The following is a 17,313-nucleotide window of genomic DNA, read 5'->3' on the forward strand; positions in this document are numbered from 1 at the left end:
TTGCAAGCTACACATCTGATAAAGGGCTAACTAGAATCTATTCAGAACTCAGGAAAAACAGCAAGGAAAAAATCAAATAACCCTATTCAAAAGTGGGCAAAGGACATGAACAGAAACTTTCCAAAAGAAGACAGAATAAGGGCCAAAAAACATATGAAAAAATACTCAACATCTCTAATCATCAGGCAAATGCAAATCAAAACTGCAATGAGATATCACTTAACTCCAGTGAGAATGGCCTTTATTAAAAAGTCCCAAAACAATAAATGTTGGCATGGATGCAGAAAGATAGGAACACTCCTACACTGCTGGTGGGACTGCAAACTAGTTCTACCTCTGTGGAAAGCAACATGGAGATACCTCAAAGTGATACAAGTAGATCTACCATTTGATTCAGCAATCCCCCTACTGGGCATCTACCCAAAAAAACAAAAAAACACTCTATAAAAAAGACATCAGCACAATTCACAGTTGCAACGATGGGGAAACAGCCCAAGTGCCCATCAATACATGAGTGAATTAATAAAATGTGGTATACATATACCATGGAGGACTATTCAGCTATAAGAAATAATGGTTTTATATAACACCTCTTGTATTTTCCTGGATAGAGCTGGAACCCATTCTACTAAGTGAAGTATCCCAAGAATGGAAAAATAAGCACCACATGTACTCACCAGCAAATTGGTATTAACTGATCAACACCTAAGTGGACATATAGGAATAACATTTATGGAGCGTCAGGCAGATGGGAGGGATGAGGAGAGGATGGGTATATACATACATAATGAGTGCGATGCACACCATCTGTGGTATGGACACGCTTGAAGCTCTGACACAGGAAGGGGGGGGAGGGAGAAGGCAACATGTAACCTAAACATTTGTACCCCCATAATATGCTGAAATAAATTTTAAAAAATCCAATCCTTCAATGCAACACTTCACTCAGAATCTTCATATTTTATGCTTTGTGCATGGCCAAGTTAAAATTCTGTTTGTCTCTTTTGAACCCATATTTCATCATTGAAGTAACAGATCTGTTGACTTTGAGGAAATCATGTATCCTTTTTAGGTTTCATAACAATTAAATTATTCAAGATATTTGCAGACACTTTAATATCAAATATTAAACTATTTTTCTTGCAACAATGTAAATATAAAATGTAAATATTAAAATTATAAATTAATATTATCAAAATATAATTGTCTCATTTATTATAAATATTACTTAATATTTAATACACTGGTATTTATTAAATATTAAATTGATTATTAAATTAATATTTAATATTACATTTTCAATGTCTTGAATTTATTTTTTGAGCATAAATATTTGACTTACAGGAATTCCAAATCATTTTCTGCATTTTAAAAATATTTCCTAATTTGTCAGAGGCACAATAATTGTTTTGGATGAGTCTGAATAGCTCATAATTCAATAAGAATGCAATTTTAAGTATAGTGCATACATTAGCTTGGCTAAGCAATGCTTCACATAAGAAACACCTTCTAAATTTTCTATGAGACTGACAACTAAGAACGGACAGCAATATTCTCTTTCCAGAGAAAAGACCTGTTTATTAAAATGTATTTAATCTATGAACTGAAGAGCTAATTATGTACCCATTCTTTAGTGGCATTTTAGATGACAGCTGTGTGGAAGCAAGGAGGATAATATTAATACACTGTCTTGAAATAAATGAAAGCAAAAAGAATTTTTGTGCCGTATTTTAGGGCATTTGAGTGCCTCACTTCAAGTCAATTGCAGAACACGAACATATTCATTTTGTGTTGAGGAGCTGGAATGATTATTATCCCAATGTGAAAATAAGCCTTGCATTGATTAATCTGTGAAAACAGCAAAGGAAAATGAAGCCAACTGGCATTCATGCCAGCCATGTGATGATTCAAGAACAAAGACTATCTATGTTTAATAGTAAAGAGAACCATAAATTTGGAAAAATTGATTTTACAAAATGGAAATGAGTTATATTAATGTTGGCAAGAATTTAATAGCCATTTAAAAATAATGTATGCAAATAATTTATTTTTCTTGTTACTTATTAATATTGAAATTGTTATACAATAAGCTACGGAGAAAAAAATCACTGTGCTTTAATTTAATTTTTATTATAGATTTTTCAACTTTATTTTAAATGGAAAGTAAGAAGGCCTAGTGAAATTGGACTTCTAAAGTATTTTAAAATTCAGTTGTAAAATTAATTTAAAAAGTAGCTTTCTCTATTTTACTATTTCAGAGGTTACAATTAGATGGATATCTGATTGAATTAGTCTCAATAATAAATGAAGATTATGTTGTCTAGACAAGAAACAATCAAAAGAACAGTACACCACTGCTTCACTGCTTATATTGCTAATTTTAGGTTAACTGTATTTACAATTTGGATTTTGTTTTAAAGTATGTGCTCCTTAAGTCAACAATCTTTGGCAAAATTAAAACTTACTTTTATGTGTTTTAGAGATTATTAACCTTGACCACACATTTTTAGAATCACCTGGTAAGCTTTGAAATAAATACCACTGTCCAATTTCCACCCCAGACCAGCTCGCTCACCATCTTTGGAGATGAGAACTGGCCATCAGGATTATTTAAAAGTTTCCTGGGTATTTCTGTTGTAAGCTAACGTTGAGAATAAGTTTTATTTAGACACATACATGGGGTTACAATAAAAAGTAGCTTATGATCTTAATATGTAATAGCCATCCTTTGGTAATTATCTTTAAAATTTCCCTCACAATAATAAGATAAAATTATTCTTGAAACCCACTTTTTCCTGTCAGTATCTGCTTCTCATGACTACTGAACAGATCAATTGTCAATGGCCTGCGAGACATTGTTAAAGGTAACACATAATTTATGCACAGGCTGCTTTTATAACACTGAGTATTTTGTAAGCAAACATTGGTTATAGATCCTGCTATTTTAAATCCACTTTTAAAAAAACCCTGTAAGTTTAAGTAATGGAAAATATAATTTACTTCCTTTTTGAACAATTCTGTGTTGAACAGTTAAATCTCAACCTTTATTTTCTCTAGAATTCCCCAACAGATAGAGTCCACAAAAAATTATAGTTCATGCATATCTAACACCACCCTTGCTGAGACAATAAAACAAGACATAGGAAAGGGTTTTTTTTTTAATCATTTTTTTTCCTGCTGAGTAAATGGCTCAATCATTGTAACTAAGAGGGAGGAGAGAGTTGAGTGATTATTGTCTGAATCTTGGGGATGAATATATTATGTACAAAAAAGTATATTTAGTATGAGATAGATTCATATTTAGAATATAGAGAAAATGAACTATTTTTAAAACATAAAGTACAGAATATAAAGCTGAGAAGAAGATTTCTTACCAACATGGAAGTACACCAACTAAGAAAAAATATATCCAGGGGATGGATGTGCCACCTTAAGGCATTTTTATAGAATTTCCATAGTTTGAGGAGACATTTATGTTTATTAAAAGAGGGCATGGGTTAGAGAAAAAAAAGAATAAGATACATTTTTCTGAAATAAAGGTGCTAGACTTCATTTTATCAAAATGCCATAATTTATTGAATGACTCAGTAGTAATATATATATGTGTGTGTGTGTGTGTGTGTGTGTGTGTGTGTGTGTGTGTATACATACACATACATATATATGGACTGCTGAAAAACTATGACAGTTGAAAATGTAATTATAATTATTGATGACTTATATCCAATGACTTTTTATATTGAACAAATGACTTAACTGTACTGGTACCTTGTCAGACCTTTAGTTCAGTTGGTAAGAAGATAAGCCAGAAAGCAAACAAAGAAACAACAAGAATAGCTAGGTCATCTCTTTGTAGCTTGTGATTGTCCAGGAAGATCCAGGAGAAGCTCCCTCTTGCTCAGGGCAGTGCAGTAGCAGGCAACAGACAGGTATTCCAGGAGGCTTTTGGCATCAGAAGTTCTGGCACAGATAGCTTCAGTCATGGACAAAGAGCTAAGATTCAGGCTGCTGAGAAGATTGGAGAGGGCAACACAACAGATACAGAGGTGCCCATAATTAGGCCAACTTAACAAGTTAAGGGCACAGTTTTCTCCAAAATTACTCTCACTTCATGCACCAGTCATAAATTTGGGAGAGTCCAGGCCACTCTCACTTCTGATCATCTGGTTACCTTCTTGGGTTTGATAATTTGCAAGAACAACTCACGGAAGTCAGGGAATGCCGCACTTACAATTACAGTGTTATTATAGCAAAGAGTACAAATCAGAACCAGCCAAAGGGAGGGACACATAGAGAAAAGGCAAAGTCTGGGAGGGTCCCAAACCTGAAGTTTCCAACATCTGCTGGGCTACGTTATCCTCCTGGCACATCAATGCATAATCATATATAAAGTATTGCCAACCAGGGAAGCTCACACAAGCCTCAGTGTCTAGAGGTTTTACTGTAGTTTCATTAGGTAGACATGATTGACTGAATGATTTCAACATTCAGCCTTCTCCTCTCCTCAGGTTGGGCTGATATCTCAAGGGCCAAGTCTAAATCTTCTAATCTTATGGTTGGACTCTCTGGCATGATCAGCTCCCACCTTGGGTCGTCTTGTTACACAAACTATCAGATGTGGTTGAAGGGACCTGCTATGAATAACAAAGACACTCCAATCACTTGGGAAATTTAAGGATTTAGAGATTAACTTCCAGTAACCAGGGACAAAGACTAGCTGAAATCTTTATTATATACAAGTGGTGAGAGCCATTTATCAACCTGGGGAAGCAGGCAAGAAACATATTGGGGCAAAAGCAGAAGCAGTTAGAGCAGGTCATTCAGCAAGAATAACATTTTGCAGAGCTTAAGGCCTGATTATTATTTTTTTTTTTTTTTTTTGAGACAGAGTCTCGCTTTGTTGCCCAGGCTAGAGTGAGTGCCGTGGCGTCAGCCTAGCTCACAGCAACCTCAAACTCCTGGGCTCGAGCGATCCTTCTGCCTCAGCCTCCCGAGTAGCTGGGACTACAGGCATGAGCCACCATGCCCGGCTAATTTATATATATATATATCAGTTGGCCAATTAATTTCTTTCTATTTATAGTAGAGACGGGGTCTCGCTCTTGCTCAGGCTGGTTTTGAACTCCTGACCTTGAGCAATCCGCCTGCCTCGGCCTCCCAAGAGCTAGGATTACAGGCGTGAGCCAACGCGCCCGGCCAAGGCCTGATTATTTTTAATTGCCATTACTTAGTGCTGGTCGGAGAATACACACTGGGCTCATTTCTATTCTCAGGAATAGAAATGATGGATGGAAGGGGGAGTGAGATAATCAATCAGGTAATGACAAATTTTGTCTCTATTCTGTGAAGCTATGTCACCAAGCCTATCTTCTTCACTGAATTAAAGAAAGTACTGGAATTCTTTGCAAAGAGAATTATATCATATTGCTTTATATCACCATTTTTATTCTCCCTTATATTATTTTTTATATTATAAAGTCCTTATGTACATTTTAAAAAGCCTATGGCTGCATTGTACAGGCTTTTGAATGATTCAAGATTTTATTTGACAATAATGAAAATATTTTTTAAATGCTACTCAGACAACCTTCTACATTGTGTCCGATTATCATTCACCATTTTTTTTCTGTACTTTCCATATTGGAAATCTTTTCTCTAGCTGCCTTCTTTGTCTCCTTTTTTACTTAGATGAGATCTTAACTCCAAAGCAAAAAGATAGATACATACTTGTTTGAAAATATTCAGAATCACTGACATATATTATTCCACACCTGCAAGATACTATACAGCAGAATAAAATAAAAGTTTAAGTCTTATTGTTTGTTTTTGTTTGTTTGTTTGTTTTTAGACAGAGTCTCACTCTGTTGCCCTGGCTAGAGTGCCATGGTGTCAGCCTAGCTCACAGCAACCTCCCTCCCTGTAGCTGGGACTACAGGCATGCTCCACCATGTCCGGATAATTTTTTCTTTATATATTTTTAGTTGGCCAATTAATTTCTTTCTATTTAGAGTAGAGACGGGGTCTCGCTCTTGTTCAGGCTGGTTTCAAACTCCTGACCTTTAGCGATCCACCCACCTCGGCCTCCCAGAGTGCTAGGATTACAAGCGGGAGCCACCACGACCGGCCTAAAAGTTTAAGTTTTAATGACACAGATAATTTATCAGTTATTAATGGATGATAATTAGAAATAAAATGATACAGATTGAGTGAATTTATCAAATACGATAATGTATAGGATAGGGACTAAAACAGAGTAGGCCATTTGAAAACACCACCACCACCAAGAAGTTTGAATTGCAATGATTCTTCCTAAAATCCCAAACCATGGTGGCCTCATCTGGGAACACAGAAGCTTGTAAACACCACCCAGTGAAAGCTGAGCTACCTGGAATGATGTTCTTGGCTCAGCCTGAAGTTTGTTGGGCATTTTTTTTAACCTGCCTAGAGCTCACAATTTGAACCAGTAGTAATTCAAATGACCTAAGCTTAGGCACAGATGATAAAATTATGAAACCAGGTTATGATATGGAGATTAGGTATGTACATGAAGTAAACTGGAGGTATTAAACAAAGAAAAGTATAAAGTAGAGAAAAGTTAAGAAAAAATGGCCCCAGAATTACCAAAGGGGGCTTTCAACAAGAGAGAGGCAGAATCAGAATTCAAATGCAGGGCTGGCTACAGGACTCCTGGGACTGCCATTTGAAGTGCAGGCATTCATCTGAGGGAACCCTGTGGCCTGTTTGTGGGTCTAAAATGAAGAAGTAAAATATTTAAACATAATAAATGTATTCAATAAGTAATTACAAGTGCCTGCCGTGTGTATCATAAGATTCTAGTAGAGAAAAGAATGCCTAGAAGGCCCAAGCCCTTTGTTACTCTCTAAATGGATTATCCCAAGTCATAGTTTTTTTCTGACAGAGACTATCTAATTAAAAATTTGAAAGAGTTACAAAAGCTGTAAATGCTTCCCAGAAGCTGACTGAATTTCCTGCGAGCATAAATGTTAGTGAACTGAAAGTTAACCCCACTTCTTCTTGGAATAAATATAATGCACCATGTTCATCTGTGAAATTAGGTGCTGACTGTCCATCCTTCTCCTTTGGTACTATTCTCTTCCCCTCTGCATCTTAAAACAATAAACTCTGCAATTGCCAATAGAGGGAATGCAAATTGTGCAGATGAAATGGCTGATCCATTCCATTCCAAAATGACATTAATATTTTAAAATGCTTTAGAGCACAGCAGATAGCCCTGCCTTCCACTTTTCATGAATGAACAATTATTATTTCTATTTCTGCCAAGTTTCCTTCATCTATATCTTTCCTAATATCAGAATGTTTACATACAGTCACACATTTCCAATTACCATGTGATAATACAAGCCAGTTTCTCAGTGAAATTATATTCATTGAATTGGGCTTGGAGAGTACTGACTCAATGAATGCTTTTCAATGTCACTATTTAGTGTGTCATTGAACTTTCTTAAGGCTTCTGGATTTGCACCAGGTTTGCACCTCAACACGTTCAGTTTAAGCAGCCCACGTTCTTGTTAACAAAATTAAAACTACAACCTCACCCATATGGCTAATTAATTGTTGTTGGAATCTCTAATTATTTATAATCCTAGGGGAGTAAAATAAATTAAGTCCTGTTTTCTAGGCAAAAAAAAAAAAAAGAAGAAGAAGAAGAAAAAAGAAAAGGAAGAGGAAAAAGAGGCTCCAATGAAAGGGGTGGTAGAAAGATGGTAGGACAGGTATAGGTAAAATTCTGTGTCTTCCCAACAACTAAACTTTCTGATCTATAATTTCCTCATTGTTATAGTGAATTACAACAACAGCTAAACATCTAACTTAACATACTCTTTTGGAATATATAGCCTTAAAACAACACATAAGTATATATTTGAAAGGTGCTTTTAAGTAGAATGATATTCCTTAGAGATATCAGAAACTTAAATGAGACCAGCAAACTGAGTGGCTCAGAACCAGGGTGAATTTTAATCAACCGTGTTGTAATGCTCTTACATGATTTGCAAACCAAAAACATTAGCAGTTTGTAACGATAGAGATTAACTTAGGTTTCCTGCTTTAGTTGTGGTTTTTGCATATTGATTTAAAGTGTACCCAAAATGAATAGCATGAGCTGCCCTCTTTTGTTGTTGTGAGTTTTTTAAAAGAAACATTCTCCTGAGATTCCTTTTCAGATTTCAGTAATCTGAAACACAGAGCTATGTAGGACTGGCAAAGCGTGAACATGATAGCTATGCCCCCTAAAATCTCCATGGTATCCTATATGTTTCCTGAACTGATCCCTAAAATTAATTTGCCTTGAAGGTGACAATTTAAAACTACTTCCTGAAAGATAAACATTAAATGTTTACTTCTCAGGTACTTAAATAATGCCTACTTTTCCTGAATTGGCTCTTCGTTCCTGTGCTTCACGTTTTCCCCAAAAACCTCGATGTTTAAAGTATCTCTGAAACAATAATAGAATGCAGTTTTTGCAACTTTAAAAATCATCCAGATTTTTCTTTCCCACTGTGAATCCTCCCCAAAGTACCTGGTGCCATCGCAGAGATGAGAACACATAGAAAAATGCTCACCTCTTAATAGGCCTGATTTTGCTGAGAGCACAGTATTTGAGACTCAGAAGCTTTTGCAGTCACTAGAGTAACATTTAAGGTACAAGAAGAGTTACCTGGGTAATTTACACTCTTCTATCAAAGTAAAATGTTCCTCAGTGATGCTGATTAGCATGTAATGGAGATGCACTCTAGACAGGCTGTAAAATTTGATTCACTAGGTAAAATACCAATCTGAGTCAATAAAAAAAAAACAGAATATCTTTTAAAAGAATTATTGATATATATTAGATACATGCAATATGACAACCTAATTGCTAACAATGCCTTTCTGTTTTACTTTTAGTCCTGTTTTACTTATTTTGCATAATTGATTTTAAAATTCCTCTTTGGTTTAGTAGCACCATTTATTTATATGGAGCATACAAACATTTATGGTGTTCTTACTATGTGTCTACCACTGTAGATAGTTTCTCCTCTTAGAGTCCAGGTTAGAAACAAGGCCAGATGATACAAAATAATTAATACAGGAAAGCCTTTAAAGAAAGTGAATTCTCTTAGATAAGTTAAACAGCACCTGTGTTCTTACCGAGTATATTTGCTCAGAAAATCCCTTCTTTGAGATGATTAAATGTTAGAGTTCAGTCCAAGTTCAGCTGCATGATGAAAGTTAGTTAGTAACTTTCTCCTCTATATTTTTTCCAGCATTTTCTTAAAATATCAATTATAATTATGTTGTAATCTATGAAATTGCTTGTTAATTTTCCCCTTGTAATCTTTTTTAAGGGTCTTTAACTGTCCTCATTCATAGGTCATAGTGTAGTGACTGGTATTTAGGAGATCTTCAGTAAAGAAAAAAAATGTATTTAGTGATGCTTTATTATTCATATAATAAACTTGAATTTATTTCATATTCCATATACTATATGGTACCTTAAAATCTGAATTGGGAAGCCAAGAAATGGTGGCAATTTGATCTAGTCACTGGACCTGTTTGTCATATCCTAATTTGTCATTTCCAGATCCACAATTCTGCAACCCATTCCAGTAATTTCAATTCAGCAGATAGTTATTTGGTGCCTTCTCTGTGGAGTAATTTGTTATTTGCTCAATTCACATTGATAACCTAGCTAGAGTTTCTCATATGACAATGATCTTGATTTGAGAGCATCTTCCTTCCTTTGTCATTTAAAAAAAAAAAGAAACCCTAAATTTCATTGTCTGCAATGATTTTTTTTAAAAAAATGACATCCTAGACTACATCACAGGACTAGAAACAATTGGCCAGGACTCCAAAATTTGTAGGAAGTCTTAAAATATTTTAAATCCACTTGTCTGCTGAATCCTTCTTTATCTAGACATTCCAAGAGGACAGATAAATTCTAAGTCTACTCCTGGGCCTTTATAACTTCATATTTCAGAGAAACCCCCTCACAAGGGACCTTATCATAATTTTTCTCTCCTTGTGGTTGGGTCTCTTCCATGCTCAAAGTTCCATGGTTGACCCAGGCTACCATCCCTTTGAATTCCTAAGAATCCCTTCTATCTCTGATACTTGCAGTAAAGAAATCCAGAAGCCTTAAGAAAGTTCAATGACACACTAAATGGTGACATTGAAAAGTATTCATTGAGTCAGTATTCTCCAAGCCCAATTCAAAGAATATAATTTCACTGAGAAACTGGCTTGTATTATCACATGGTAATTGGAAATGTGTGACTGTATGTAAACATTCTGATATTAGGAAAGATATAGATGAAGGAAATTTGGCACAAATAGAAATAATAATTTTCCTGATCTCAATTCACTAGTGTTACTGAGAACATATAAACAATAGAACCAAAATCTGAATTAAGTCTGAATTAAATCTGAATTAAAGACTAAATCCTTGATTTCCTCTGCTAATGGTTAGAAATCTTGGAAAATCTGAAATCAATGTTGCCTGTACAGGAATTCATTTTGGCTGGCTTTTACCTTCCTCGTTGCAGTTGTTATAAACTAATAGTATTTCCCATTTTCCTAGCCTTGAGCAAAGAGGAAAGAGAATAGTATTAAGTCACATATAGAGAATTATAAAAGAGCACATTTTTACACAATGAAACATAATGTTTTTGCACTTTTTTGTAAAGGGATTCCACTGTGATTGCTTCCTTGAATTCAGTAGTGAGACACTTTCGCTACTTAGATAACTAACTCTTTCGAGTATGAAGTCTGACTTTATAGCATATATGTAAGATTTTGTTATGGAGCTTTTTTTAAAAGAAACATCAAATTTCTTCACCTCAACTGCTGCTGTTTTGTTTAGGTTGTCCTTGGAAGCTCTTTCTACTTTGTCATTTCCACATTTATTCCTCCATTCGTCCTTTGTTCATGCACCCTTTCATTGCATTAGAGCCTCACTAGGCACTGCATTTTTTCCAGACACTCGGGATACAACAGTGAACAGTGACACTCCCTATTCTAGTGCTGGCTAACAGGAAATGAAGTTTTAGTTCATCAGTTAACTGCCCTAGAGCTTTAGAAAATGTCAAGTAAAGCCAAGATGCCTGTATCAAAATATCACATGTACCAAGTCAATGAGTTTTATTAAACACTTAGGTCCTCTATGGCAAGTCCCCAAGACTTAACGTCAATTTAAAATTGTGAAAAATCTGGGAATGGATGTGGCAGATATTTCTGTCACTGTGCTCATGGCTGTTCCGCTATTTCATAGGAACATTTACCAGGGACATTAGAACCTGAGAAGGGACCAAGGACTTCCGTTTCCTAAGAAAACTTGAAAATATGTTACCTCAGCTCTTCAATCCCATAGAGCTGCAGTCAACAATCTCCAGACGGTGGCCTGGTACTACTCTGTGGGCTGTTGGAAACCAGTCCACACAGCAGGAAGTGAACAGCAGGCTAGTGTGGGAAGCTTCATCTGTATTTACAGCCACTCCCCGTCACTCGCATCACCGCATAAGCTCCGCCTCCTGTCAGATAAGTGGTGGCGTTAGATTCTTTTAGGAGCAAGAACCCTACTGTAAACTGCACGTGAGGGATCTAGGCTGAGCGCTCCTTCCTTATGAGAATCTAATGCCTGATCTGAGGTGGAGCTGAGGCGGTGATGCTAGCGCTGGGGAATGGCTGCAAATACAGATTATCACTAGCAGAGAGGTTTGTTTGACTGCACGATAAATGTAATGTGCTTGAATCATCCTGAAATCATCCCCCGCTGGGCTGTGGAAAAATTGTCTTCCATGAAACCTGTTCCTGGTGCCAAAATGGTTGGAGACCGCTGCTATAGACTCATGTGTGTAATTTACTCTCCATGAGGAACTAAATTCTGATTACAAGACAAAGATAATCTAGTTTCCCGAATCACATAAAATGTCACCATAAACCCAATATTAAGTTTCTTTAAAGATGGACATTTTTCCCCCTCTGGACATAGACTTGACAATAGCTATTTTCCACAATGCTTAAAAGCTTGGTTGCTTATTTCTTGGTTTTTTGCTAAGTTGGAAAACATTGAGGGTACTGGAACTCTGAATAACAGGTAAATGAGGAGTCTTCCTAGGGTACTAATACCTCTTTGTTTTCTGAGTTGTTTATTTGGAAAAACTTATTTTTTTTTTTACTCATTTTACTGCTTAAAATTTTCTCTACTCTCTCCTACTTATCTCTCATTAACTTTGTCTAGTACAGTTTAGCACAATAGATCTCAACCCTGGACTACATAAATATCATCTGAGGAGCATTTGAAAAATACAAACCCTAGATCCCACCTGAGGAGTTTTCTAATCAGTTGGTTTGGGGAACAGAGAAGAGGCATTAGTTATTTTTGATTTTGTTTGTTTGTGTAGGATGCCCAAGTGATTCTCAAGTTAATCAACGGCTTAGAACCACTGGTCTACTATATCCAATTTCTTTTGCAAGTTTATATGAAAAGATTAAATGAGAAGTGATTTACACTGATACTCCTCTATTTTGTGGCACTGAGATCTAACATATAATAAAGGTGTAGGTAGTTATCCAAGGATTTTGACCTTCTCTTTTTTGAAAAATATCCTGAAAGTTTAAAGTTTAATTACAAGTGGCCACACACACACACACACACACACACACACACGCACACACATACATACACACTTTCGGATGAGTAGTAAGGTTTTAGCTTTCAGTATTGAGATCTTTTATTCTCTTTTTCTTGGTCAACTAGTGTGCCTGAAGTGATTATTTTTGATAACTGTGTGGTCATATGTACGTTACTGTCTTTCTCTTGTTCATAGCACCAGAAGAATGGGCCACAACCCGCTCTAGCTTGAAGGCACCACCGCCGAGGTCAGCCAGAGGGGGATACAGGGAACACCCCTATGGTAGATATTGAAGGTCCTCCTCAACTGTGACCTCACCTCAAAGACAATTCATAGCCTGTGGTCTCCACATAAACAGCAACAAGACAAGTAATAGTCCTTTTTTTGTTTGTTTGTTTGTTTTTTTCTATTCTAGGGATAACTGCTCATGATTATTCCCGTATATTTCTTGTATTTCCCACTATACTGTTGGCGTGAAATTGACACTAGTATTATTTTACAAAACGGACTGAAAGAGACATTGGCAAGCATAGTCTATAAGCTTTTCAGTAGGATGATATTCTCTTGGTTGTTTTTCATTGTTGTGTGTAATCTTTTTTTCTTTTTTCTTTCTTCTTTTTCTTTCTTTTTCTTTTTTTTTTTATTTTAAGAAAGAGCATGAATCTGTTAACAGATTTTGAGTCTCAACCAACTAGCAGAAACTTTGTTTAGGGTCGCTAAAAGACTGTAATATGATTTTTGAACTAGCTGAGAATAAAGTTGTAGATAAGATGTTTTAACCTGTCTTTTAATATCTGTTAGTTAGATGAAGATGTTCGATATTCAGTTTGTAAATTTAATTTTAAATGCTGTTTTAATGGGGTTGAAAACAAGCAGCTACTGTATGTATGTAGCTAACTGAATTTGTTCAGTGTTTTAACCTGTATTTGTTAAAAAAGAAAAAAAAACACACATAAAGTTCCATGTGTAAGCTTCTCTAAATAGGAAACCACAATTTGTCAAATATGTTTGCCATAATTTGTCAATAAAGCTGAAAACTTTTGTAAAAACTAAATTTGGAATTACTTGTTTTCTAGCTTTAAATGCCTGCTTTATTTCTTCTTCAAGAGATGCCTAAAATGTTTTCTATTTAAAAATTACAAAAATGAACCCAAGCCTGTTTTAAGATATTTGTGTAATACTTAAAAATGTATTAATAACTTATGGTTGTTAAATAATTTAAAAGTTAACAAACTAAACTGTTACATGAATCATGGTTAGTAAACACTAATGTATAACATGTTAATGGAAAAAAATGGATTTAGAATAATAAATGGATTTTAAACTATCCTCTAAGCTTTATCTTGCTAAACACAAATTCTGATTGACTTGTTTGCATTAGCATGTCTCTCGTGAGAAAGAGTAATGGAGTATAAAGAGGTAAGATTACCACTTACCACTGTCTAAATGCCTAGTTCTTCAACCTTTGAGTTTCCCCGCACATTAAATATCCCATCCAACATGTAAGCATTGCGTAGATTCACTTTATTGTTTTCACTCAAAGGAGTGCGTGGACTTCATTTGCGTAGTTTATAACAATTTGTTTTGACAAACAAATCATCAGTGTCACTGGCCAGTTGTTGCTATTCAACCTCAAAAACTTTATTTGTAATTTTCAGTGCTAAATATCACCTCCCTTGAAGGCAGTTTAGAGGGCTGATATTTCTTTTGAGACTATCAGACTTGATGGCTGATGATTATTAAGGAAATATGTCGCAGGACTCAAAGGATGACTAAACGTTAAACAGGTAACACTAATAGTAACTCTGTAATTTTGCCTATGCACCAGTAATGTTAAATATTCTCAGTTATTTAGTTCCTGATAGTTAAAAAAGTAAACCTACAAAAACATAACAAATAGGTCTATAGGCTATTAAAACAACTAATTAACATTAACTAGAGGCACCAAAATTATTTTACAATATATAACCCTCAAGGCAATAAACAGAACTAAAATTAACAATAATAGTAATGCAACTCTTGCTAACATCAAACGTAAGCTAAATTTTGATGGAAAAAAAGAAAGTGAAAGACTTGATGGTAGGGATGAATGCCAAAACTGTTAAATCTTTTAAATACAGTTTTTTTGTGTATGGTGGCTTTTTGTCGATGTGATTGGTTTACTTTTTTGCTGCTAACCAGCTTAGGCATATTGCTGTTCAGTTTTTGCAGCTGGAGTTGCATGCTAATAGTTTTATGAAGTGTGTGTCTGTCATCAATTAAAATTGTAAATATTTGCCTTGTACAAAATGCTGTTGAGTTATATTTAATTTTCTTTTTCTATTCTTTCTCACTATTTCAGGTACCTACAAGCAAAGAAAGATTATTGAATAACAGATGTGATGGTCTAAGGATGAAGGTAAGCTTATTTTTTGGTCATCTTTGAAATAGATAAATTTCATCAACATGAAAACATGATAAAAGATGAAGCTATTGCAGTGAGCTGAAACACCTAATGCCACTTGTTGAACTACTGAAAAGGCTTAGATTGTTGGCAAGGAACTAGCTATTTTGATCTCCTTTGAAATGAAGTGATATGACTTGGTATTTACCTGGCGAGCCTTTCTGGGTTTATTCAGAAGCTTGTCAAATGAAATGTGAATTAGTATATAATCTTCAGCCCTTTTCTTTGCTAGGAACTACTATAATACATGCCCCCTCTTGTAAATTGTAAAAAGAAAGAGTATTAAAACTTTTACTCTATAGATATAAGAGAAGGAACTCACAATCATTGGCTAAGATGAAGGGAAGGGATAAGGTAGTTTGTAACCAACCCCTTGCCAAACCCCTGTCAATGAGAGTCAAATAAAATAACTGAACAGTTCTATCATTTTCCCCATTTATCCCCCCTGGATTGATCAATAAATGTTTTGTTTCTCATCTGCCCTTCTATTTGATTTAGCAAATAGCTACTGAGCACTATTGGAAGTTGAGACTTCATTTTGATGCACAAGGAGCTGAAAGCTTTAGCCAGTAAACTTCACACTGAAAACAATGCAAGTTGTGAAATCCACAGGCTGAGTTGACACTCAGAGAATTGAAATGTCCTGGTATGATGTTTGGAGCAGGGTTAAAAACTCCAAGCTTTCTCTTTCTGGGTCTGGTCCTGTTTTGACTGCACAAATATACGTAATACAGGTTAGCTTTAAAGAAGTGCCGCGGGAGAGGGATGTGAGAGCCTGGAGAGCCTTTATGAAGGGGGTGGCCGTGACAGCGACTGAGGAAGCCACGAGGTGGACTAGAATAAAAGGAGTTGTAGGTCGGTGAGGACGGGGCACCTCCTGGGGAAAGGAATAGGCTGTCTCAATTGGTGCAGCTGGAAAAGTCTAATAAGTGTCTGAAAGGAAAGCAAGGGCCAGTTGTGTGAAGACACTGAGTAAATCCTGTGTTGCCAGTCAGGTCGCCCTTCTCACTAAGTACTGTTTCTTTTTTGTTGTTTGAGACAAAGTCTCACTCTGTTGCCCCCGCTAGGCTAGAGAGCTGTGGCATCAGCCTAGCTCACAGCAACCTCAAACTCCTGGGCTCAAGCAATCCTCCTGCCTCAGCCTCCCGAGTAGCTGGGACTACAGGCATGTGCCACCATGCCCGGCTGATTTTTTCTATTTTTGGTAGAGATGGGATCTTGCTCTTGCTCAGGCTGGTCTTGAACTCCTGAGCTCAAAGGATCTGCCCACCTCGGCCTCCCAGTCACTAAGTACTATGTTGAATTGCTCAGATTTTTATGAGGAAAAGTAAGAAGAAACCACCACAGCTTTGAAGTAAAGAAGTAGAGCTATTCCTAAGGGAACTATTCAATGAAACCAAAATACATCTCACGTTTAGTCAATTTTATAATTACTTTCTCTTCAGCTGAGGTATCTTTTCTAAAATTCAAACTGTTAAAATAATTATTTAGTAGTGTATGTGCTTCAAATTGAAATTCCTTTATCTGCAGAATCAAAGATCAAAAGTTACAGAGTGAAATTCTGAAATGTTATGTCAGTCACATTCCATATCTGATTTGGTTATTAAAAATTTTACTGTTTTTATAAAGCAAGGAGAGAACAAATCTCTAATGAGGATATCCTGCTTATTATTCTCCTTCATCCTTTTCAAACAATGGGCTTCATCGGATAAAGCAATGAAAGGAAACCCAGCCATGGGTTGTTACTATTTTGACATAGTAATCAATATGATTTTTTTGTTCATTGTAATTATTAGATTTTTGCCATGGTTTTATAACCCTGTGACTCTCTTATCACTCAGACTAGATCTTTGCATGCATTAACTCAAGGTAGGGTTATCACAGAAACACCAGTACTGAACAAGAGAAGAGAACATTGCTTTTAAGCACAAAAACAATGTTTAAAAAAAGGGGATTTTGAGATTCAAGAGCCTGCATTTTGAGTAATATAAGGCTGATGGACTTTAGACATAAAGTATATGTGTTAAACAGTAGATTTTAAAGACTCCCATCTACCTGTCTACGTATATCATCTATGAGGTAAAGATTGTGCTGGCTGAGAAGAGAGCTTGAGGCAGCAATATCTAACATATTAGTGTGGCCTTGACTATGGGTTCCATATATCATGTCATTTTTTTTTTTTTTGAGACAGATTCTCGCTTTGTTGCCCAGGCT

General features: G+C 35.7%; 1 protein-coding gene across 2 annotated transcripts in view; it reads left to right on the forward strand.

The window, feature by feature from the left end:
• The window catches only part of KHDRBS2 (KH RNA binding domain containing, signal transduction associated 2), a 533,034-nt gene extending 515,721 nt beyond the window's left edge, over positions 1-17,313 (forward strand). Inside the window, exons 9-10 of one of the 2 annotated variants that reach the window (XR_012919310.1) lie at positions 12,852-13,025; positions 14,998-17,313. Coding sequence is in view for 1 of the 2 variants with exons in the window: in XM_076003252.1 (XP_075859367.1) it covers positions 12,852-12,949 (98 nt within the window). In the remaining variant the exon portion in view is untranslated. Of the gene's footprint in view, positions 1-12,851; positions 14,964-14,997 lie in introns of those variants that run through there. The other variant, XM_076003252.1, reaches the window with a different exon arrangement.

Source organism: Microcebus murinus, chromosome 5 (genome assembly GCF_040939455.1).
Source record: "Microcebus murinus isolate Inina chromosome 5, M.murinus_Inina_mat1.0, whole genome shotgun sequence".
NCBI lineage: Eukaryota > Metazoa > Chordata > Mammalia > Primates > Cheirogaleidae > Microcebus > Microcebus murinus.